At 42.0% G+C, this 26658-nt stretch overlaps 1 protein-coding gene and 1 non-coding gene across 3 annotated transcripts in view; one reads left to right on the forward strand and one right to left on the reverse strand.

The window, feature by feature from the left end:
• LOC120853518 (thrombospondin type-1 domain-containing protein 4) overlaps positions 1–26658 on the reverse strand; it is a 631548-nt gene that overhangs the window by 36440 nt on the left and 568450 nt on the right. For both annotated transcript variants that reach the window (XM_040227426.1, XM_040227427.1), the window contains one exon: positions 31–206. In XM_040227426.1, coding sequence (XP_040083360.1) covers positions 31–206 — 176 coding nt within the window. The remainder of the gene's footprint in view (positions 1–30; positions 207–26658) is intronic.
• TRNAS-AGA lies at positions 18025–18096 on the forward strand. Its single transcript has one exon. It is a non-coding gene; the product is annotated as a tRNA-Ser (tRNA).

Below are 26658 nucleotides of genomic sequence, written 5' to 3' on the forward strand. Positions count from 1 at the left end.
GAAGACACAAAGGCAGTAGTTCAAACTCACATAGACATCCAAGATCTCATTAGTGGGACCTTCGGCCAAAAAGGACTCTCCAGCAGTGCTCGAAATCTCATTTGGACGCTTGTATGTGAACATGGTCCCTCCGCCCTCATATTTTCCAGGCCGGTCAATTGCCCAGTTCCCATTGATGATGGAGCGGCCAGAACGACTTCGCAAGGCTGTTGAGAAAAATGAGACAGTCCTCAGGTGAGCCCAGGTATGCGCAAGAAACTGATGGCTCAGCCCTGGTTGCTGGCTTATTCATTCAACCAGCTTGTTGGTTCAACCGCTGTGTGCGGGGCACTGGCCTAGGCCTTGCAGGATGAGGCATCTAAATCACACTGTAGGCCTCATCACTCCTTCAACTGACTTCAACCCCTTCTACCTCTTGGACTTAGTCTAGAAAGGAAGGGTGGGAGAGGATAGGAGAGAAGGATGTGGAAAATTCGAGAAAGAAGAAACTCAGAGGTGGAAGACCAAAGGAAGAGACAACAGAAACTATTCTAATCCCATCATCTAAAGGTGAGAGGTTGCACACTGGCAGCTCATGAGCTGATTCTGGCTCACAAATGAGCTTAATTTGGCCATTGTAGTGTTTTTATTTTTAAAAAGCTGAGCCCAAATTTAAGAATTGGGAGATTTCCCATAAAAGGTTTAGAGTAAAACAAGAAGACATGGTAACCTTGGCTCCACGTTCTGTCCTGGCGGCAATCATGGAGCTGGGAGGACCACCTCTGTTAGACAGGGCCTGCATGCTCTGACGGCCCGACTCCCCACCGCTCCTTAATACTCCCCGACACTGAAGCGAAGTCTCAGTTTATTACCCGTTGACTCATGAATACAGATTATGTATCATGCTTGAATTATTTTTTCTTACTGAATAGAATTTTTCTTACGGTTCTTCCTACCTGTATGTCTACTAAAAGCGGCAAAAGTAAAGGTGGGCTAGGAGGGTCCTATGATTTTCTCTTACTTGGTCGCCTCCATTCGTGTATATTCCCTGACTTCTGTGACCTTCTAAGGAGGGGCGCTGTGAGCCACTCCCACCATACCCTGTCAGAACGGATCTTCCCCACACTGCTAAGCGGATGCGCAGCTTCATTTTTCAGAGCACGTCTGAGAGGGAATTTGTTCAAGTTCAGAGATGGGTGACAGAACCATGACTTGGAGTGCACACTCAGGAGGGAGGTGAGAATGGAGAAGAGGGGCAAGGAGCAAGATTCTATAGTCACTGAGAGAAGAAAGGACACATTTTCCTCCCTCACACATGTGGTACCTGGATACCACCCCTCTCCCCCAAGGCCAAAAGAAAATTGGATTTAAAGGAGATCCTATTCTTCTTTTTTAGAAATATTTATTTACTTTTTTGACTGTGTTGGGTCTTAGCTGTGGCACACAGGATCTTGTGTTGTGGCACGTGGCTCAGGCTGACCCATGAAATGTGGGATCTTTAGTTCCCTGCCCAGGGATCAAACCCACATCCCCTGCATTGCAAGGCAGATTCTTATACACTGAAACACAAGGGAAGCCCCAAAGGAGATCTTGCTCTAAGTGACATGGTCAACAGTAGGCCTGTGGTGGCACTGGTTCTGGGTACTTCGAATGTACAGCTACTAAACTTAATATTTTTTTTACAATGTATTATGAAAAAACTTACACATGAACAAAAGGAGTGAGAAAGGTATCATAAGCCTCCATGTACCCATCCCATCACCCAGCTTCAACAGTGATCAACTCCTGCCTCAGCTTGTTTTGCTTTGCCAATTCCAGACGTTATCTTACATTTTTCAGTGGTGGTGGTGGTTGTGTCCGACTCTTGTGACCCCATGGACTGTAGCCTGCCAGGCTCTTCTTTCCATGGGATTCTCCAGGCAAGAATACTGGAAAGGGCTTGCCATTTGCTTCTCCAGAGACATTTTTTAGTAGATCTCACTAAAGTACAAAGACTCTTTGTTTCTTAAAGCCAGTTGTAGCAGTGTTTTCTACAATGGGCTTTCCCAGGCCTACAGAGTCAGAAGCTGCTTGCAGGCGTGGAAGAACCCCCAAGGCTAAGGTGACCCGTGTCCCCCACCCCCCAAAGATGCTATCCCTGGCTGGCTCATTGCCATGGCTCCTGGGAGACCACAGCTGTGGAACATCGAATACCAAGTTAGAAAATCGCTTCAGCTTACTGATTGGCAAGGAAGAGTCAAGAGTTGAGACTGAGGATGAATAGGTTTGGGCTGTTTTCTCTCAAAACCATAGTTCTTGAGAGAGGTCCATATAAGGTCTCTGTGTTCTCATTTCCCATTCACTTCTCAGTCATCTCCAGTCTGGCTCTTGTTCCCATTATTTCACTGAAACAATCCAAATGAATGTCACCAGGACCTCCATGATGTCAAATCCAGTGGGCATTTTCAGCCTTCCTCTTATTGGACGTCTTGGCAGCATTTGGCACTACTGGCTGCTTCATTCTATTTGAGGTCTTCTTTCTCTGGTTTCTGGGACATCTCACTCAACTGGCTTTCCTCCTGCTCTTGGGCTGTGCATCTGTTCTTTCTTTTTTCTCATCTTCTTCTACTTGGCCATTAAATGTTAGTGTTCCTTCAGGCTTCAGAGCAGGCCTGATTTGGGTGTTGTACTCCTTTCATGGGCAATTGTGTCTATGCCCATGGCTTCAATTACTATATTCCAGTGACTTTGATATTTATGTCTCCAATTCAGTATTTTCCTCTGGTCCTAAGCTTGTGGGATTTTAGTTCCCGGACCAGGGATCAAACCTAGGCCCTCAGCAGGGAGAGTGTGGAGTCCTAACCACTGGACCGCAAACCTGTGTATCTAATGACCTATTTGGCAACTTCCCTCAGATGTGTAGGTCTGAGCTCGTTCTCGACCTCTTCCAGTATTTCTTTTTTAACTGAAGCAGAGTTGATTTACAGTATTAGGTTAATCTCAGGTTTCACTGCATAATGACTCAGTATTTTTACAGAATATACTCCCTTTCCACTTCCCCTTGGTAACCACTAGTTTGTTTTCTATATCTGTGAGTCCATTTTTGTTATGCATATGCATTCATTTATATTGGGGCTTCCCTGGTGGCTCAGAGGGTAAAGCGTCTGTCTGCAATGCAGGAGACCCAGGTTCAATCCTTGGGTTGGGAAGATCCCCTGGAGAAGGCTCCAGTACCCTTGCCTGGAGAATCCCATGGACGGAGGAGCCTGGTAGGCTACAGTCCATGGGGTCGCAAAGAGTCGGACACGACTGAGCAACGTCACTTTCTTTCTCTTTCATTTATATTATTTGTTAGACTCCACATGTAAGTGATATCATATAGTGGTTTTCTCTGTCTGACTTATTTCACTAAGCCTAATATTCTCTAGGTCCATTCATGTTGCTGCAGATGGAAGAATTTCATTCTTTTTATGGCCAAGTAACCTTCCTTGGTGACTCAGTGGTAAAGAATCCACCAGCCAATGCAAGAGATGCAGGTTTGATCCCTGGGTCAGGAAGATCCCCTGGAGAAGGAAATGGCAACCCACTCTAGTATTCTTGCCTGGAAAATCCTGTGGACAGAGGAGCCTGGCGGGCTACAGTCCATGGGGTCACAAAAGGGTCGAATACAACTTAGCAACTAAACAACAACAACTGTTATCCATGCATCCCACACTGTTGGTGGGAGTGTAAACTGATTCAACCTTGGGAGGCAGTTTGGTTGCTAACTATTCTCAGGTCAAGAATATGGGGTTAAATGCCCCTCCTCCCCTTTCTCTCCCCCCGACAATGGGTTTAAATGCCGATACTCTTGACCTGAGAATTATTCTTCTAGGAAACTACTTGATGGATATCCTTCTGTAAGTATACAAAAGTGTTTTTAAAATAAGGATATTCTCTGCAGATTGTTTTAAACTGAGAAAAACTAAAACCAACCTAAACATGCATTAATAGAGGATTACTTAAGTAAATTGTCATCTTGGATAACCATGCAATGGAATATCACATGGCCCTAAAAACAATGGGGCAGGTCTGTGGGTATGAAATGAACTCTGTGATACATTTTAAAATGAAACAAAAATACAAAACAGTCCATTTGGTATGGTCCCATTTGTTATACACTTTAAAATAAAAATATACACATTAAAAATCATGTAGGCACACACATAAACATTTTAGGGCAAGACAGTCCTAAAACAATGAACATTTGGGGAAAGGAATTGGGGTTTAGGTTGGCATGGAGATGAGAAGGGAGACATTTATTTCCCACTTTATATCCTTTTACTACCATTTAAAATTTGTTTTACCACATGCATATATTATTTTCTTTAGAGCTTAAAATTTTTTAATTAATATAAAGGACATGGTATAAGCAGAAATGAAGTATTTTCCCCCTTTTCACAGCTTCTCCTTAAAATCCAATTTGGAGCACCAAAAGCTCAGAATTGAGGTAGGTTCTGGCTAAGATTTTATTGCTTTTAATGGCAGTATTATAGAAGAGGTTATTATCTGGAAACCAAAAAGTCCATTGAAGAACCATTTGAAGTATGGCAAAGAGCCCCCTAGGAAATTAAACACTGGGACCCTGAATCTTTTTTACCATCTACTACTGTTATCACGGAAAAAGCAAGAGAGTTCCAGAAAAACATTTATTTCTGCTTTATTGACTATGCCAAAGCCTTTGACTGTGTGGATCACAATAAACTGTGGAAAATTCTGAGAGATATGGGAATACCAGACCACCTGACCTGCCTCTTGAGAAACCTATATGCAGGTCAGGAAGCAACAGTTAGAACTGGACATGGAACAACAGACTGTTTCCAAATAGGAAAAGGAGTATGTCAAGGCTGTATATTGTCACCCTGCTTATTTAACTTCTATGCAGAGTATCATGAGAAACGCTGGGCTGGAAGAAGCACAAGCTGGAATCAAGATTGCCAGAAGAAATATCAATAACCTCAGATATGCAGATGACACCACCCTTATGGCAGAAAGTGAAGAGGAACTAAAAAGACTCTTGATGAAAGTGAAAGTGGAGAGTGAAAATTTGGCTTAAAGCTCAACATTCAGAAAATGAAGATCATGGCATCTGGTCCCATCACTTCATGGGGAATAGATGGGGAAACAGTGGAAACAGTGTCAGACTTTATTTTTTTGGCTCCAAAATCACTGCAGATGGTGATTGCAGCCATGAAATTAAAAGACGCTTACTCCTTAGAAGAAAAGTTATGACCAACCTAGATAGCATATTCAAAAGCAGAGACATTACTTTGCCAACAAAAGTCCATCTAATTAAGGCTGTGGTTTTTCCAGTGGTCATGTATGGATGTGAGAGTTGGACTGAGAAGAAAGCTGAGTGCTGAAGAATTGATGCTTTTGAATTGTGGCGTTGGAGAAGACTCTTGAGAGTCCCTTGGATTGCAAGGAGATCCAGCCAGTCCATTCTAAAGGAGATCAATCCTGGGTGTTCTTTGGAAGGAATGATGCTAAAGCTGAAACTCCAGTACTTTGGCCACCTCATGAGAAGAGTTGACTCATTGGAAAAGACTCTGATGCTGGGAGGGATTGGGGACAGGAGGAGAAGGGGACGACCGAGGATGAGATGGCTGGATGGCATCACCGACTCGATGGACGTGAGTTTGAGTGAACTCTGGGAGATGGTGATGGACAGGGAGGCCTGGCATGCGGCAATTCATGGGGTCATAAAGTTTGGACACAACTGAGCGACTGAACTGAACTGTTATCCATGGGGCCTTCCCTGGTGACTCAGCAGTAAAGAATCCGCTTGCCAATTCAGGAGACTTGTGTTTGATCCTTGAGTAGGTAAGATCCCCTGGAGAAGGAAATGGCAACCCATTCCAGTATTCTTGCCTGGAAAATCCCATGGATAGAAGAGATTGGTGGGCTATAGTCCTTGGGTCACAAAAGAGTCAGACACAACTTAACGACTAAATAACTGTTATCTGTGGATTCTCACTAAGGATTTAGATGAATTTTTAACCATAGACTAGCAAAACACTTAAAAAAAAAAAAGCAACATCAGATTTTTTGCAAACATAGTCCTAATACCATATGCCCAGAGGTTGGCTTCTGAGACAGGTCCAAAACTAGCCCCTCATCTGGACTTACATATTGAAAACAGCTGCATCTACAATATCTGTACTTGTAAGCAGCTCCAGGGCTATTAATGGTGTCCAGAACTAACTCACAAAAAAGTGCAGGTGACTCATGGCTCTTGCTAGTACGTGTGTTCACTGAGGTAAAGATTTGGCAAAGTCTGTTTGAAAGGCAACCTCACAACTATGTCAATAAGAGGAAATCTCCACTCTTGTTGGACATTTGGGTTCTATTCCAGTTTAAATGGTCAATGCTGGGCATATATTTTTGGCCTAAACTCTCTGTATCAACAATGCCCTTCTCCAAGTTTCATGTACAAATTGGTAATATATCCATGCCCTACTTCTGATCCACCTCATCCCACCATCTTAATGCCCACTGTTGACGACCCAAACACTGGCTCCATGATCAATTACAGCAACAGATCACTGTGGTCCTCCTACTAAGTTCCTCGAAGCTTCTTAGTATCTCAGTAATTCTTAGAAGCTATTATGGAAGCAGCACAACAAACTCAAGGGTAAAGAGGTCGGACATCACCGGCACTGCTGCTCTGATAGAGCTGGAGGTCTGTGGTCCCACCATTTCTGGTCTAAGAGCTTCCATAGAAGCTCACATATGGGCACCATCCTAAGTGAGTCTCAGAAATATGTTACCCAAGCTAGATACCCTGAAAATGGAACACAATTACTCACTTCACAAGGACCAGCTTGGAGGGGTCTGTCAATCGCATGTTTATTTTCACTAACCCCCAACTGAAACTTAGCATTCCTTCTATTATAAATATAGGCAACAGACCATAATAATACTAGCAATACTGCGACTTTGTCACTGATAGAAGTCACTCAAGTATTCATATGACATTATAGATGTTACAAATATTTTGAAATATTGTTTAAAAACTCATCACTATTCTGGAATTATAGTAATTATTGGAAAACTCTCCACGACATTACTTATTTTAATGTCAAAGAAGCACATCACTATGTATATTAAAAATTATTTTTCTAAAATATTTTTATAATTTTAATTAAGTATAATTGGTTTCCTTTTTTTCCCCCTGTATCTTCTTTTATAGATTTAAAAACAGTATTCTGAGATGGTATCCATAGACTGCCAAGGGAGTCCAAAGCACAAAAAAGTGAAGAACATTTTGGTCTAATGATTTATGGTTTTCAAAACACAAATGAACTCACAAAATATGCATGCCAATCCTATAGGGCAAGCAGGACACATACTGTCTTTATCATACAAATGAGAAAATAAGTTCAGAGAGATTAAGTTGCTTGCTCACGGTCACAGACTATGAGGTTAAGTTCAGGATTTGAATGTTGATGCTCTAATTCCATATTCATTGCAATGATGGCAGTAATCCTCAGAGTGTGGTCCTTGGGCCAGCAGCATTAGCATCCCCTGGAAGCTGGTAGATGTGTTGGCTCAGGCTGGCTGAATCAGAAACTTGGGTGGGGTCCCATGCCAAACTCAGGTTTAGGAAGCTGTCCAGGTGGCTGCGGCTCACTTGAAGTTGGTGAGCATTGAGTTATACCTTTCCACTCTCATCTCTTATTTTTCAGTTCTGATCAAAAGAGAAGACATCTTCATCAAAGGAGGAATGGTTTCATGTCTTATATACTGGGTTTGCCTGGGCAACAGGGCTGACGCTGAGAGAAGGGTATCAAAAGGGCCAGTCTGGGGGTTGAAACCTATGTTCATTCCACCCTACTGTTGAAGCTCTGGTCACAATGCCCTCCTTTGAGCATTTAGGATTCTAGGAGCTGAATTTCAAGTTACCAGTAATCAACCCTAGAGGATGCCTATTACCAAGTGACTTTACACACAAAGAGTAAACCATTAAAGGTTTGGATTGTGACTAACCCTTGGGGTGTGTATAACACAGTCCAATTCCACTCAACAAAAAATTAAATCAAGACACTGAGAAAACCCATGAACTGTACTGTTAGATCCTTGCATGTACAATTTTTCCCGTTACTGACACGGGATGTGTATTACAACAGAAAAGCAGTAGTTGCCAGGTAGATGATTAAATTCTGATGCAGTTGTCGTTTCCTGAACACATGTGGAATTGGTCTGATTAAACCATCTCGGTGGAGTTAATTGCATTGGCAACTCAATTTATAGCTGTATTAAATTAAAAAAATAGGATGTAACTTGCATATAGTAAAATATTTAAATTATAGCTTGATGACTTTTTTTGTATTTGTGTTGTGCCTGTGTTACTGCTACCTGGATAAAGATGCAGAACACCCCAGCTCCTGCAGAAGGCTCCTTCCTGCCCTCTCAGAATCGTTATCCCATCCTCATAAATCTTAGCGGTTGCCACTACTCTGCTTTCTAGAGTCATATTTTCCCTGGTTTTGAATTTTACATAAATGGAATAATATCATACATCCTCTTTCACACTGAACATCTTTTACTTAACTTGATGTCTATGAGATTCATCCACTTTATTGTGTTTATCAGGAGTTTCATTCTTTTTCACAGCAATTTATTATTGTATAAATATGCCACAATGTGCTTTTCTATTATTGATTGACTTTTGGTGTATTTCCAGTTTTTGGCTCCTATGCGTAAAGCTGCTGCAAACATTATGCTTTTGGTGGACATAAGTCCTTATCTCTATTGGGAATATACCTAGAAGTAGAATTGCTGGATTATAGGTATATGTATGTTTAGTTGCAATAGGCACTATCAAACATTTTCCCAAGATGGCTGGACTAAATGTTGTTGGGAGCCAGGGATCTCACTGTGGAAAGGAGACATATAAATATGGAATAGGGGAAGGCAGAATAGAACCTTGTGGGGATGCATTTAAATTTGAGATAAAAGTGTGAAAAAGGGGTTATTTGTGTAGGTGTGGCGGATTCACTGTGCTGTACAGCAGAAGCTAACACAGTATTGTAAGGCAACTATACTCCAATAAAAATTAATTAAAAATTAATTTGAGATAAAAGCATGAATTAATGATTTTGAGATCATGTATATATAGGTGAATGTGTGTATGCACAAAAATATATATACATGCATGCGTATTTTCATTACATGTATGAATATATATTGTTGTTGTTGTTTAGTTGCTAAGTTGTGGCTGACTCTTTGTGACCCCATGGACTGTAGTCCACCAGGCTCCTCTGTCCATGGGATTTCCCAGGCAAGAATACTACAGTGGGTTGCCATTTCCTTCTCCGGGGGATCTTTCTGACCCAGGGATTTGAACCTGCATCTCCTGCCTTGACAGGTGGATTACTTACCACTGAGCCTCCAGGGAAGCCTGCATGTATATACACACATGAGTATATTTCCTAGCTCTGTCTGCTAAGAGGGCTAAGAAGCGGAGACAACCCACCAGCAATAAGCATACCTTGCAAACTTAATCTTGTTCTCTTATACCACTCTCCATGAAAAGGTGTCTTTTTTTGGAGAAATGACTAGTACCAGGGATAGGGCAGGGTAGGTACAAGATAAGGCTGGAAGTAAGGAAGTGTTCACAAAACTGGGGACCTGTCACAAGGATACAGGAGTCACCTTGAAGGGCCTCCTACTATTGACACCTGAGACTGTTTGAGCACCCAAATAAATATGGTAATGAATAAATAAATTATTGAAAAAAAGGAAATTCATGAGTTCATACCAATAATATATAGATAAATAAATACACAGAGGAGAAGGGAGAATTTCAAGGGCTGACTGGTAAATATGGAGAGAGTGATGGAGGTGGAAAATCATTTGCAGTTTGTTCCTCAAGGTAAATATTGTATCAGCCAAAAATCATCAATCCATACTGAACCATGGGGGGAAATTCTGATTTGGAGCCATGTATTCCAGTGGTCTGGTCAGCCCCTCAGACTGCTTATTAGTTGCAAGGGAGAAAGAGAAAGATAATTAGCCAGTGAAGAAAGTGGGCAGCCCTCTACTAGGTGATCAAAATGAGCAGCACCAGTGAGAAAATGTGGACACTGCGTGGGCCTGCAAAGGAGACACCATGCCCAACCCAGTGCTCGGCTGAGCGGGCCACAGCAGACAGCAAGGAATGTTTTATTTTTTTAAAGTGGAGGACTGATGCTCAAGCTGAAGCTCCAATACTTTGGCCACTTGATGTGAAGAACTGACTCATTGGAAAAGACCCTGATGCTGGGAAAGACTGAAGGTGGGAGGAGAAGGGGACGACAGAGGATGAGATGGTTGGATGGCATCACCATCATGACTCAACGAACATGAGTTTGAGCAAATTCCAGGACAGGGAATTGAAGGACAGGGAAGCCTGGTGTGCTGCAGTTCACTGGGTCACAAAGAATCGGACTGGACTGAGTGACTGAATAACAACAACTGTATTTTTAAAAAATGTCAATATGACAAAAGACAAAGTCTATGGAAACATTACAGGTTAATTGAGGAGAGAGAGAAATGTCAGCGAATTGTATTACCTAACTTAGACTGGCTCCTGAACCAGAGGGAGAAAAGTGCTCTAATGACATTATGAGGTCAGCTGACAAAGCTGGAATAGGATGTTAAATTAAATACTTGTAAGCTTAGTGACAGTGTAAATGTGTGAAGCTGCTGGCTGTCCAATGCTTACATATGAGAGTGAGTGTTTGCTAAGTATTTACCCATTCTTAGTAAATACTCAGGCTTCCCATGTGGTGCTAGTGGTAAAGAACCCGCCTGCCAATGCAGGTAGATGTAAGAGACACGGGTTCAATACCTGGGTGGGGAAGATCCTCTGGAGGAGGACACAGCAACCTATTCCAGTATTCTTGCCTGGAGAATCCCATGGATAGAGGAACCTGGTGCTCTACGACCCATAGGGTCGCAAAGAGTTGGACACGACTGAAGAGACAGCATGAACGCACAATAAATACTCATTGAAAGTGGGATGTTTTTGGGTAAAAGGCCATGATGCCCTTAACCTACCCTCAAATGGTTCAGAGGAAAAAAATAGAACTGATTCTGAATAAGAAAATACAAGAGTTCTTTGTAGTATTTTAACTTCTGCAACATCTTTTAAAATTAAACTTTTTATTTTGTATTGGCATATAGCCAATTAACAATGTTGTGATAGTTTCAGGTAAACAACAAAGGGACTCAACCTCACATACACATATCCATTATCCCCCCCTGCTATCCAGGCTGCCATATAACACTGAGCAACTTCTGCAATATTTTATGAATTCAAATTATTTCCACGTAAAAACTTGAAAAAAACCCCACAAGTTGACTTCTCTCCCAAATACTCATGCCTTGGGTTACATCTCCCTGGTGATTTGGATCTAATTGGTTGGGATATAGCCTGGGCAGGGAGAGATCTACAAGCTCCCAGTTGATGCTAATGTACAGCCAGGACTGGAATAGATCATGGAATTTCCAAGGCAGAAGTAGGTGCCACTGTTTTTCTGCATCCTGAACCACAAGTGTGGTGCTCCCTAATTACTCTTGTAAAACTTTGAATTAATTTTAGGAGATAATGTATACAAAGACATAATGTGATGTAGGAGAGACAGCATGTATAATCAAACAAGAAGTTCAGACGAAGCCCCAGTATTCTCTAATGGGCTTTGAACGTCTTCTGATAGGTATAAACATGCTGCAGGGAAACCACGTGCACGGATCTCATAAAACATTACTTGACAATATTGAGTTCTAATATTCATGAACATGGAACATTTCCTCAGCTTTAGTTCTTTTTGATTTTGTTCACCAGAGTTTTGTAATTTTCCTCATATATCAATAGATCTTGTACATATTTTGATAGATTAATCCCTGTTATGGTTTGAATATTTGTGTCCTCCCCCATCAAATTCATATATTCAAATCCTTACTGCTAAGGTGATATACATTCAAAAAACAAAGATCCAGTCCCATCATTTCATGGCAAATAGATGGGAAAACAATGGAAACAGTGACAGACTTTATTTTCCTGGGCTCCAAAATCACTGCAGATGGTAACTGCAGCCATGAAATTAAAAGACACTTGCTTCTTGGAAGAAAAGCTATGACAAACCTAGTCAGTATATTAAAAAGCAGAGACATTACTTGGCCCACAAAGGTCTGTCTAGTCAAAGCTATGGTTTTTCCAGTAGTCATGTATGGATGTGAGAGTTGGACCATAAGAAAGGCTGAGCACCAAAGGATTGATTCTTCTGAACTGTGGTGTTGTAGAGGACTCTTGAGAGTCCCTTGGACTGCAAGGAGATCCAACCAGTCAATTGTAAAGGAAATCAATCCGGAATATGCATCGGAAGGCCTAATGCTGAAGCTAAAGCTCCAATACTTTGGCCACCTGATGTGAACAGCTGACTCATTAGAAAAAACCCTGATGCTGGGAAAGACTGAAGTCAGTAGGAGAAGGGGATGACAGAGAATGAGATAGTTGGATGGTATCACCGACTTGATGGACACGAGTTTGATCAAGCTCTGGGAGATGGTGAAGGACAGGGAAGCCTGGCATGCTGCAGTCCATGGGGTTACAAAGAGTTGGACATGAATGAGTGACTGAACAACAAGGTGATATATTGGTGGCTCAGTGATAAAGAATCTGCCTGGCAATAAAGGAGACACGAGCTTGATTCTTGGGTTGGGAAGATCCCCTGGAGAAGGGAATGGCAACCCACTCCAATGTTCTTGCCTGGAGAATCCCATGGACAGAGGAGCCTGGTGGGCTACAGTCCAGGGGTTGCTCAGAGTTGGACATGACTTAGCAACTGAGCACACAAAGGTGATGTATGAGAAGGCGGGGAATTTGAGAGGAGACTGGGTGGTGAGGACAGAGTCCTCATAAAAGTGTGTGTGTACCCTTATAAAAAAGGCCCCAGAGATTGGTTTCTTGTCCTTCTGCAATGTGAGGACACAGTGAGAAATCTTCCTCCTGGAAGAGATCCTTCCCCAGAGCATGACCATGCTGACTCCTTGATCTTGGACTTCCAGCCTCCAGAACTGTGAAAAGTAAATTGCCATTGATTATGAGCCAACATTCCTTCTACCCTACCGAAAATATTCTGTCACTGTGATGCTCCTGCAGAACTGCCAAAGACCAAAAGTGGTGCAAAGGAAGTTTTAGGATCAGAGTATGGAGAAGGTTCAGAGTGCAACTCTGATGCAACTTTGAAAGAAGTAACACCTATGCATAAATATATGTTTCGGCTGGTTTCTATTATTAAGTTTATTTTCCTGATCTATATGTATATAAACCTGCTTTCCTTGCTAGAAGGTGAGCACTTTCAGGGCAGATACTGTGACATATACTTGTTGGCTCCACTGCTTAGCTCTTGCTTGGCACTCAATAAATGCTTATTGAATAGAAGTAAATTATGAGCTGTATTGTTCTGATCCATCTTATTTTAACCTTGGAGTTCAGATAAGAAACTTGGAAACTCCATAAATCCTGCTTTTATCTCGATGTTCCTGTTGAATAATTCAACCAATCTCAAAAACTCCATTTCTTCTGGTCAAAATGGTAAATACATGCAATGATGCCTAAAAATTCTGTGTTTTTTTTTTTTTTTTTAAACTAAAAAGCAACATGTCTCTTTGGGTAGATCCAGGTCCAACCTGATAAAATGTCCAGATTACGGTTTCTGTTAAACAAATACACACACATATCACACAGTGATTTCTTTTAGTTCAGATTTGCATTGAGAAGAATTGAACTTTGAGCTGCAAAGAATTGAACCTGTGTGATTTTCTACAACATGATGTAACAGTTTGGACTGAAAATCGGAGTATCAGAGAAAGAAGGCTGGCTTTCTTTGGCACTGTACACTTACAGGTTGTGAGGGGTTTGAATAAAGGGAACTGCCAAGTCTGCTCTTATTTTAATTGCTAAATTATGGCTAAGTATGCCTAAATCTCATTCTTTATAATATTAACATTTGATGTATTTTGACTCCAAATTTCCTCTGAATGCTTACTAACTATAAAGAAAGTCTGTGTGTTTTTAAGCCCCAAATAATGTTGTATGAAATAGATCTCATCTGTGGTTTAAGTGGGGCTTCCCAAGTGGCGCTAGTGGTAAGGAACCCACCTGCCAATGCAGGAGACATAAGAGATGCAGGTTTGATTTCTGGGTTGGGAAGATCCCCTGGAGGAGGGCATGGCAACCCACTCCAGTATTCTTGCCTGGAGAATCCTACAGACAGAGGAGCTTGGTGGGCTAGAGTCCAAGGGGTCACAAAGAGCTGGACATGTCTGAAGGACTTAGCATGCAAGCATGGTATAACTGAGATGATAAACTGAGCAAAGAAGTATTGAGGGGCTATAAAGGTAAGACACAGCCCATGATCTTCGGAGCTTGGACACCTGCTAATATGATGTGTGTAGAGAGGCTAGTAAAATTTCCATGGGGTGCCGAGGAGCATGGAGGGCTTGGAGTCTGAGTAGGAACTTGCAAGATGAGAAGCAGTTCGCTAAGCAGAGGATGGGGGCAGGATTCATTGGGGGACAGAGGACATGGACAAAGGCAGAAGCCAGAAAAGGCCTGAGCGTGGAGGGGTCGGGGGCAGTCTGGTGCCCTTAGAGGTGTCATGGGGTCCTGGGGGCTGGAGGAGAGGGGGAATGTCTGCAGAGTGAGAGGCCCTGGAGATGAGGTGGGAAGGGGCTGCTGAATAGGAAACCCCCAAGTTCATGAACACCACAGTTCCTGGAGTGCCCACCATGCCTCATGGGCAGCCCTCAGCTCTGTCACTACAGCCACCTGGGGCCACCTCTCCTGTCTAGGCTGAACTATCTACTTCCCACAAGCAGGGGGGACCTGTTTGCCCTTTAAAACAGGGATCCCCAACCTCCAGGATCAAGTGCCTGATGATCTGAGGTGGAGCTGATATAACAATAATAGAAACAAAGTGCACAGTAAATGTGCCTGAATCATCCCCAGACCACCTGCCCCCATCCTTGTCAATGGAAATACTGTCTTCTATGAAACCATTCCCTGGTGCCATAAAGGTTGGGGACTGCTGCATTAGAAGGCATTCCAGTAGTCCAGTTTACGCTAATGAGTCTCATTATAGCTCAGTTCATTTAGAGGTAAACTTGGTGTCTTTCTCACTCTAAATGAGCTTGCTTTCCTAACCCCTCCTCCTTTTAAAAAAGAACTATTCTTCCATTACTCAGATTCAAGTTTTGGCAATCACCTTTGGTTTTTCCCTACTCTTCTCTCCCGCTCTCCCTTCCTGCCTACTCCCTTAGGCATTCAAGTTCTCTTTGTCTCACCTTTGGACCATGACAGAGGTCTGGACATGGATCTCCTGGCAAGCTACCCTAAGTTAATCTTCCTAAAATACCCCCTTCTTCCTGTTCCTTCCCTGCCTCTGAATTTCCACGCCTGAAGGATAAAGCCCTGGTTGACAATCAATGTCTTGTGTGATTTGACTCTGCCTTCAACCATCTCACACAGCCCCCTCGTCTTCAGTCAAGTATGGAAAATGTCTGTAATTTGTATCTGTGATTTTAAAAATTTCTGTGATTTTTTTCATAGGAGACGAGCTCTGTCATTCTGTATATGCCAAAAGAACACTCAGTAGATATTGTTGAATAAAGCCAGTGTCCCCCTCTCATCTTGAGGGTCCTATTCAGGAGCTGTTACCTCCTGCTTCTAACCTCTTAACCCTAGTGGCGCTAGTAGTTATGAACCCACCTGCAGTGCAGGAGACATAATGAGACTTGGGTTCAGTCCCTGGGTCGGGAAGATCACCTGGAGAAGGGCCTGGCAACCCACTTCAGTATTCTTGCCTGGAGGATCCCATGGACTGAAGAGCCTAGTGGGCTACAGTCCATAGGGTCACAAAGGGTCAGACAAGTGACTTAGCACATACCCTGTTCTTCGAGGCTCAATCAACAACTGTCTTGATTGTTTTAAATGCCACGTCTAAGCTCCCAAGATTTTTTTTAACCTCAAGAGCAGAAAGTTGAATCAGACTCTTCAGCTCAGGCCACTTCTGCTGTACAAGGCCCACTTCTCTTATTTTATTTTCCTTTTCCCACAGGATTCTCTCTGATATTATTCCTTGCCTGTCCTAATGAGGATCTACACTAATGTGATACGTGTGTGTATATAATTCATGTAGATGTTACTATTTTTTCAACAACCTTGTTTTTAAGATTCAAGCATAAGCTTGAATCCAATGAAAAGATGCAAGGTCTTGTGGGAAATTCCAAACAACCAATCTAATATCATTTTCACCACTTTTTTTTTCTTTTTTTCAGACACAAGTGTTGATGTATAGTTAATTTACAATGCTCTTGGACTTCCCTGGTGGTCCAGTGGTTACGACTCTGTGCTTCCACTATAGGGGGACATGTGTTTAATCCCTGGTTGGGGAAGTTCATCATGGCACGTGGTACAGACAAAAAAAAAAAACTCAAAAAACAAAAAACTATGCTGTGTTGGTTTCAAGTGTACAGCAAAGTGATTCAGTTTCATATATATATGTATATATATGTATATATATGTATTATATATACATATAGACACATTCTTTTCAGATTCTTCATTGGGGGAGAGATAAATTAGTAGTTTTTGATTAACCCATACACACTATGTTTTTGCTGAGGGTTCCAAGATGATGGTACTAATTCAATCCTTACTAGTGAATTGATAATGGCAGAAGTTAATCTAAGAAACATAGGATGTACTTAGATGCTAAGGTAATAGAAAAGTTTTAATGCAGAGACACAAATGAACCCAAAACCTTTTGTTTTCTGAGTATGAGAACACTGAGCAATAAATACACATCAATTTCAAGGAGAGCAAACACAAGGAAAGAAATTTCTGTTTAATGACTTCGACTGTTGAGCTATGATTCTTGCTTGTGATACTTCTCTGAGACTGAACCATTTACGTCTTTGGAGTTACAAGTGTTATACAGCTACTGATGACAGCTTGTCCATCTACTAGGTGAATAGCTAGGAAACATTTTCCTGTGATGATAATTTAAAAGATTTTTAGATGAAATCAAATAGATATTAACTAGGGAGCAAAATCACATTTGGAAAATAAAACACAAAATTTCAAAGAAATTCGGACTGGCAGTAGAACAACTTTGGGCTACCTTCTTAGTGTCAGGAAGGATTTTTCCTGATAGAAAGTACTCCAGTACCAGTACTTTTCTTGGTACTGGAGGCTTAAAGGAAAGTCTGAGAAACACTGGTGAAGTGGATTTATCTCTAAATCATCTTGAGAATTTGAAAATAGCATTTAAATTTTCTCTAACACACATTGATCTTCTGCTAGGTTCCTCTACTTTATAATCTCAGTTTACTTAAAAAGAACTTTTTACAAAATGGAAAATGTCAAACATCTAACATTAACAGTAAACAAAGCAGTATAATAAAGTCTCATGAACCTATCACCGAATAGGTACTTTAGGAATTCCTAAATAGAACTTTAGGAATTATCAACCTTTGGCCATTCTTCATTATAACTTTCTGACTGCTTCCTTGTCTTTCTTGCCTTTCAACACTTCTCTCAGGGGAGATAAGCTTGTTCTTTTCCTTGGAAGTATTCACTCATGTCAGATTTCAAGAATATAGCAGATTTATCTGTTTTTTTTTTTTACTTCTCTGATTTAATTCCCTTTCCAACTTGGGTTAAGGAATGTAAGGTGGTGCTCAGAATGGAATTAACCCCACGTGAGCACTGTTCCTGCACTTGGGGTATTGAGCACCAAGTAATAATAGGGCTCAATTAGGGCAGCACAGAGCTAGAGCCACGGTTCTCAAAGTGTGAGCCCTGAGCCAGCTGTAGCCGTGCTTGAGAACTTGTTAGAAATGAAAACTCTCATCCCATCCCAGACCTCCTGAACTTGAATCCCTGGAAGCAGAACCCAGAAATGCGAGTGTTAACAAGCCCTCCCAGTGTTTCTATTGCACATTCAACTTTGATAACCACCACTCTAAAGGTTGGAGTCCCTGGTGGCTCAGAGGTTAAAGCATCTGCCTAGAATGCAGGAGACCCAGGTTCGATCCCTGGGTTGGGAAGATCCCCTGGAGAAGGAAAATGGCAACCCACTCCAGTACTCTTGCTTGGAGAATCCCATAGAGGGAGGAGCCTGGTCGGCTACAGTCCATGGGGTCACAAAGAGTCGGACACGACTAAGCAACTTCACTCACTTCACTCTAAAGGTTAAGGCAACTTGAAACACGGACAGCTAAAGAATCAGGAACGTGATACCTAGCCTGTGTTCTCTGAATGCTTGTGTGTGAGTGCACGTGCACATCCCTCACCCCACACAAAGACACTTGTATATAAGCATATTCTTATTTAAAATAGCCTAAAACCTATTTCTGGGCTTCCTTGGTGGCTCAGATGGTAAGGAATCTGCCTGCAATGCAAGAGACCCAGGTTTGATCCCTGGCTCAGGAAGATCCCCTGGAGAAGAGAAGGGAATGGCTACCCACTCCAACATTCTTGCCTGGAGAATCCCATGGACAGAGAAACCTGGAGGGCTACAGTCCATGGGGTCACAAAGAGTTAGACTGAGGGACTAACTGAGGGACTATCACTTTCAAAACATTTCTACCTGAAAAATGAATACAGGCTTGAGGAAGATATTAACAAACAAAAATTTCTGGGTAAAACTTAAGCTTCCTTGTTGCGCTATTTCATCTATAAGTCATAGGCAGTGGACATCACTGAAGCTTACCTATTTTAGGTATTAACACATCCATGAAACTCCCTCCATGCCTGCTGCAGTAATGAAGACAGAGTGGTGTAGGAAAAAGGATAAACATGTAGGTCCATTGAACAGAACAGTCTTAAAACAGACCCACATAACTATGGCCAATTTTTGATTAAGTTGCAAAGGAATTCAATGGAGAATAGGTAGTCTTTCAAACAAACTGCATATCTATCTACATTGGGAAAAAAATGAACTTCAACCTATACTTCCCACTTTATACAAAAATTGAATCAAAATGGATCATAGAATTCCATGTGAAATGTGTGTGTGTGTGTGCCAGGTCATTTCAGTCATGTCCAGCGCTTTGTGACCCTTTGGACTTCTGCCCGCCAGGCTCCTCTGTCCATGGCATTCTCCAGGCAAGAATACTACTGGAGTGGGTTGCCATGACCTCCTCCAGGAGATCTTCCCGACCCAGGGATTGAACCCTTGTCTCTTAAGTCTCCTGTATTCGCAGGCAGGTTCTTTACCACTAGCACCACCTGGGACAACTTTTAGAAGAAACCTAGGATAAAACTTCTGTGACCTTGGGTGAAGTGAAATGTTCTTAGATAATATACCCTAAACCAGAGCTGTTAAAGAAAACATCGATAAAGTAGACTTTATCAAAATTAAACACCTGCTCAATGAAAGACTGTATTATTCTATATCTAGAATATATAAAGCACTATTGAAATTCAACCAAAGTCCACTTAGAAATTAGGGGAAGGATTTGAACTTTACCAGAGAAATATACAGGCTGTATATAAGCACATTGATTTCCTTAATTGCTTTTCTATTTTCAATTCCACTGATTTCTGCTCTTCTCTTGATTATTTCTCCCTTTGCTTGCTTTGGGTTTCATTTCCTCTTCTTTTCCTAGTTTCTCAAGGTTTAAGATTAAATTTTTGATTTAGAATCTTTCTTCTTTTCCAATATAAGCATTTAATGCTATACATTTCCTCTTAGCACTGCTTTAGCTATATCCCACAAGTTTCAACGTGTTGTATTTTCACTTTCATTCAGTTCAAAATACCAAGTTCATGTAAGATTTTTGTCAGTTCATTTCCATGTATTTTTAAACTTCAAATATTTGGGAAATTTTTGGATTTCTTTTGACTACTGATTTCTAGTTAAATACCCCTCATGGTCAAGAAAAGCTATTTTATGTGATTAAATTAAATTTGTTATGGTTTGTCTTATGGTTCAGAATATGGTTTATCTTGGTGCCTGTTCCATGTACACTTGGAAAGAATATGTCTTTCTGCTGCTGCTGGATGGAGTGTTGCGTAAATGTCAATTAGATCAAGAGTCTACTTGTTCTATTAATTATCTTGTTCTGTTAATTATCTTGAAAGGAACATGACAGTCTCCCAGTATAATTGTGGATTTTTCTATCTCTCTTTTCATTGCTATCAGTTTTAACTTTATGTAATTTGTGACTTTGCTGTTTAGGGGTATTAGTCTTACACATTTAAGACTACTATGTTTTCTTGGTTAATTTCTTCTTCATTATTATGCAAGTTCCCTCTTTGCCTCTGGTAATTTTTTCTTGTTCCAAAGTCTACTTTGTGTAATAACATAGTCACTCCTGCTGTCTTATGTTTAGTCTTTTCATGGCATATCTTTTTTGTTTTATCCTTTTAATTTTAATCTATTTTTTTCATTAAATTTAGAGTAGGTTTCTTATAGATAGCATATCATTAGGTCTTAAAAATATTTATCATATAATTATTGATTAGATTTAGCTCTACCATTTTCTTAGTATTCTATTTGCCTCCTCTGTTTTTTGCTCCTCTGTACTCCCTTTTCTTTCTGTAGGATTTGGATACTTTTTAGTACCCCATCAGTTCAGTTCAGTTCAGTTGCTCAGTTGTGTCCGACTCTTTGCGACCCCATGAATTGCAGCACGCCAGGCCTCCCTGTCCATCACCAACTCCTGGAGTTCACCCAAACTCATGTCCATCGAGTACCCCATATATTTTATCAATTGGCTTTTTGTTCATAGCTCTAGGTACTATTTTTTAGGTGTTACAAGAGGATTATAATATACAAACCTCATTTGTCACAGTTTAATTGAAGTTAATATTTACCACTTCAAATAAAATGTAAAGTCTTAAAAACATACAGGTCTTTTACCCTCCCCTATTTATATTATATTTGTCATACGTATTACATCTACATACAGTGAAATCCTCCCAAAGTTACTTTTGTTGTCAATAATCACACATAGTTCATACAACTTAAGAGGATATGACCTTGGCTTTTTTATAACCTCATGATAATCCCATGAGATACGTAGTAGGTATTATGAATTCCATTTTAGGGGAGAGAAAACTGATAAGTTTGGTGACTTGTCTGCATTCACATAGCTGGCTAATAGCAGAACCAGAAGTCAGCTTATTTGTTCTCACTTCCTTTCTCTGCTACTAGGTCACCATATATATAAGTTATAGCTTTAGTACCGAAAACTAGAATCTGTGGCACAGGAGGTGCCATCAAATTGTAAAAAGATACTGGAAATGAGAACATCTGGGTTCAAATATGCTCTGCACATTGCAGGACATGAGGATAGAGCTCATTCAAGTAGAGCACTCAATATGTGACTGCAAAGCCTGGGAACTATCTGTAAATAATACATCACTGCGGATGGTGACCACAGCCATGCAATTTAAAGATGCTGCTCCTTGGAAGAAATCTAAGACAAACCTAGTCAGCATATTAAAAAGCAGAGACATCATTTTGCTGACAAAGGTCTGTATAGTCAAAGCTATGGTTTTTCCAGGAGTCATGCAGGGATGCGAGAGTTGGACTGAGCACCAAAGAATTGATGCTTTTGAACTGTGGTGTTGGAGAAGACTCTTGAAAATCCCTAGGACAGCAAAGAGATCCAACCAGTCAATCCTAAAGGAAATCAACCCTGAATATTCATTGGAAGGATTGATGCTGAAGTTGAAGCTCCAATACTTTGGCCACCTGATGCGAAGAGCCAATTCATTGGAAAAGACTCTGATGCTGGGAAAGACTGAAGGCAGGAGGAGAAGGGGGTCACGATGAGGAGATAATTGGATGGCATCATCGACTCAATGAACATGAGTTTGAGCAAACTCCAGGAGATAGTGAAGGATGGGGAAGTCCATGGGGGTACAAAGAGTTGGACATGATTTAATGATTGAACAACAGCAGCAGTATTTAAGCATTCTTCCCATTGGAAGCACTATGGTGAGCTGGCAGAGGTGGCTTTTACATCCTATGTGTGGCACCAAGATAATGAGTGGAAATAGGCCTGGATCTAATTCTTTAGGCACTTGATCAGCCACAGACTGGCTGATGCTTTCACGTTTCCAACTAACAAATAAGTTTCCATCCACGGTCATTTATGTTGGCTCTTCTCCATTTGGAATTTTTGCTACTTCTATTCATCAGAAATAATCAAGATTCCAACTACAGATGGTTGAATACAAAATTCATTTCTGTGGAAATCCTATTTCCCTTTCCTTAAATTAGTGGCTTTAAAAACTGTGTTCCCTGAAGTCCTAGAGATTTTCATACAGTTTCCAGATCTCCACAGTGTCCTCAAGGGGTCATCACAGAGAAAAAGGTAGAATGGTCCTGGCATATGTATTGGGGGAAGGAAGCCACCTCTTTCTTCTTTTGTTTATTTCAAATATTTTATTTGAACAAATAGTTGCATGGCACCATTAAAGAAATTTGAAAACCTCCACCTCAGAGCATTGACTCAGCCTCTCAGGGTGGGTGGGAACTTGAGGTTTGTGGACTTCAGTCTAACCATCCATGGAAGACTTGAATTCATTACCACTGCGTGGCATCTGCTTGGGCAGCTTCAGTGGCAGGGAATGTCCACGTCTCTAGCAGTTCACTTCTTTGCTTAGTTCTGATGCCAACAGTTGCAGGTCAGTGCTTCTCAAACGCCCATTAAAATCACCCGCATCTCTGGTATGCATGCATCTGTATATGCTCTGTCATGTTGGACTCTTTGTGACCCCGTGGACTGTAGCCCACCAGGCTCCTCTGTCCATGGGATTCTCCATGGCAAGAATACTGGAGCGGGTTGCCATTTCCTCCTCCAGGGGATCTTCCTGATACCCTGGATCGAACCTGCCTCTCCTGCATTGCAGGCAGATGATTTACCACTGAGCCACTGCGTAAAGGTTTAAAAAATACTGATGCCTGGGCCCCACCCCTAAAGATTCTGATTTAATGGGTTTGGGGGTGTAGCCTGGGTCATGGGCGATTTCAAAGCTTCCTGCTGTTGCTGGTGCTAAGTTGCTTCAGTCGTGTCCGACTCTGTGCAACCCCATAGACGGCAGCCCACCAGGTTCCCCCATCCCTGGGATTCTCTAGGCAAGAATACTGGAGTGGGTTGCCATTTCCTTCTCCAATGCATGAAAGTGAAAAGTGAAAGTGAAGTCGCTCAGTCGTGTCCGACTCTTAGTCTTAGATTTTCCAGGCAAGAGTACTGGAGTGGGGTGCCATTGCCTTCTCCTTCAAAGCTTCCTAGGTGGTTCTAATTTGTAGCCAAGTTTGGAGACCTTATAGCCTTAGATGAGCTGAAATCTGCACCTTAGAAGTGTCACGTGGTACTCTTACTCGTCCTGTGGAAGACACGGGTAACAATTTGAACCTGTCTTCTACATAAGAACCTATATAAAATCCAAAGAGAGCTTTCACTTTCCTCCCAGAGTTTTCCCATGCTAATTAAAATCCCAGGCTTCCTGGACGTCTCCTCCTGCAACATGTTATCTGGCTGGTCTGTATTTCTTTTTTTGTCAGTTTCATTTGTTTATTTTTGGCTGTGCTGGGTCTTTGTTGCTGCTCCGGCTTTTCTCTAGTCATGGCAAGTTGGGCTACTCTCTAGTTTTAGCGTGTGGGCTCCTCATTATGGCGGCATCTCGTTGTGGAGCATGGGCTCTAGGCTACTTGGGCTTCAGTAATTCTGACTCATGGGCTCAGTTGCTGTGGCTCCCAGGCTCTAGAGCACAGGCTCAATAGTTGTGGTTCACAGACTTAGTTGCTCTGCGGTATGTGGGATCTTCCTGGACCAGGGATTGAACCCATGTCTTCTGCATGGGCAGGCGAATTCTTTGCCACGGAGCCACCAGCGAAGCCCTAATCTGAATTTCTCTTAAAGGGAGGTGTCTTCCCAGAGTGCATTGTACTAGAATGGATGTAATGATTCCACAGGAGAGCAGAAAGAGGACATCTCTGCTTCTCCACACTCGACTCTGATTCCTGCAGTTTCTACGAAGCACATGGTTGATTTCACGAAGAGCTTTTTTCAAACAGGTGCTGCTGCTTAACTCCTTTCCCCACCTTGTGTTTGGATACCAATTATGAATTACTGGCTAAGGCCTAATGACAACCAGAAGACCAAATCAGCACAGCCTGGAGACAATTCATTCTTCCATCCCTGTAGTCTTTTACAGTTTGCAAAGTAAATTCACACACCTTATTTCAATTACTCCTTCCCCTCAGCTGTTCTGATTCCAATTCCACTATTCAGGTGAGGAAGCTGGTTTTAAAACAAAGGAGAATTGTGCCCCAAACCACGAGGTTAGTAAGCAGCAGAACTGGGTGTGTAATGTAAGGCCCCTGTTTCGCTCTTTAGATTCCTACAGTGTCACACTACCTCCCACGTAACTGCACGTCCATGGCAGGCTGGGGACAGGACCTCACTGAATACAGACCTCTGGTTATTGCCGCTGCTCCCTGTGGCCATGTTCCGGGGCCACCCAAGCTCTCTGCACCGTGTGTGTGCAGCACTGAAACCACAGGACGGGGGGCTCTGCCGCAGTGTTGAGAAAATAAGGCCAGGTTTCGGGCCACGGTACATGCCCTTCCCTCTGAATGCCGACAGAAAGCATGTGGTTACTTTAAAACCTCCTTGGAGAAAACCCGCCATGTGCACAGCTGAACCAAAACACAAAACCAGGGTCAGAGAGTAGCAACTCATTCGGAAAAAATTCATAATCCATTTCATGATGGAGCCCTTCCTGCATACACATGGGATGCTTTATTCTCCTTTGGTTCCTGCCTTGTGTATGCTCGACTATAGCCCGCCAGGCTCCTCTGTTCATTCTGGGGTTCTCCAGGCAAGAATACTGGCGTGGGTAGCCACGCCCTCCTCCAGGGGATCTTCCTAACCGAGAGACTGAACCCGTGTCTCCTGCACTGCAAGCAGATTCTTTACCCACTGAACTACCTGGGAAGCCCTGTGTTTGCTCTAGGACTCAAATATTCTCTTCTAACAACTGACACATTAATTATAGATCCTTTCAGTTTCCAACTCAGCTCTGATCCAGGGCTTTGGTTTTCTGGTTACACATTTGGAATATTCTCGGGACTTCCTGATTTCAAACTCCCATGGCTGACCTTACTATGGGTCTTCATTCCCCCTATTGCACTGACTGAACTAAAGGCAGCGTGACATCCATTGTCTGGGCAGTGGGCTCGGTTTGTCCTGGGTGCAGGGAATAAGGAGGTACATTGTAGAGGATTTAAAAACGGTAATAAAAGTGTCTAGTAGTGGATGTTTTTTATTATCACCATGAGAAATACTCCTCCCCTTTCTCTCCTCCCCAACCTTGGTAACATTCAGTCACAAAGGTCCATCCCAAACTCTATAGCCCTGGGCTCCATTTCTACCCTGTCAGACAGAATGGAAACCACATTAACCAGGCTTGGTAGGGCTTCCAAAGAACTTGCCGAACAGCTTAGACAGAACTCTGTTAAAACAACAGACCGCCAGAAGGTAGTGCAGCTTCTATGGCTGGCCAGAAAACCAGAGAAAACTGGGTTTAAAAAATCTCTAAGACCATGCCCTCACACGATGCCGTGGTTATTCCCAAGCACTGAAGAGTATCACACTGGAAAAAGAGGACATGAAATTGTTTTTATTTGAAAGGCATTTGTTTGAGAAAATGATGCTTTCTCCAAGCAAAATGTTAGCTTGCCTGGTTAGAAGTTAATTACAGTATTTATTGCTTAAAGCTAGCCTGGAATTTTGGCTTGAATTCTTACAAGCCTGTGATTCCGGGGAAAAATTACCTATTCAACCCAAGGCCAGTGAGCTAAAGGTTGATCTGATAATTGCCTATTTCAAAAGGACCCATGAGATAAGAAATAAGTCCCCAAGGGAGCAAAAAACCAAACTGAGGTTTTAAATCCAGGAACATTATCGTGGAGGTGCAGGAATGTTTGTTACTCAGATTAGAGCTAAATGAGGAAATGACTTAAAAGGATCAAGTGGTTAGTTGCTTTGATTTTCAGATTAATAATGTGCTTGTTCCTTTGATATCTTCCATACTCACATGTTGGTTTAATTAAAATATTTTCTCAGCGCAAGCAGAGAAATCATGCATTTGATATGCGGCTTAACGGACTTGAGCTTCATCTTCCTAACCTGTCTCCAAGGCAAACATTATCCTTGTTGGTCCACTTCCTTTAGCCCCACCTTTGGGGCTGGGTACCACCAGCTGACTTGTTTGGGCCTCTGGACATCATGACTGTGTTTTCCATCTGTCCTCTTCTTGGTGCTTATTTGACCTTGACCTTTGATTTTCTTCCAAGGTTTGAGCCTCAGCCCTTTGGTTTTCTTCTTCCTGCATGACTGTCTCCAACCGTAGGGCTTCAGTGCTCACCCCAGGCTGGCTCACTCCCACCTCAGCTCAAAGATTTCCATTCCAGCTGTTAACAGGCTATGTCTTTGACCTTAATCCTTCCTGCCTCCTTGAAGATCACCCTCCAGCAAGCATTCCTTCTCCCTGCCCACTCTTATCTCCCTCACTGTCTGCCAGCTCCTCCCCATCTTCCAAGAAACATGTTTAAGGCTACCCTAGCCTTCAAGAAGAAAAGAAATACC

The sequence above is a fragment of the Oryx dammah genome, unplaced genomic scaffold (assembly GCF_014754425.2).
Source record: "Oryx dammah isolate SB20612 unplaced genomic scaffold, SCBI_Odam_1.1 HiC_scaffold_26, whole genome shotgun sequence".
NCBI classification, from domain to species: domain Eukaryota; kingdom Metazoa; phylum Chordata; class Mammalia; order Artiodactyla; family Bovidae; genus Oryx; species Oryx dammah.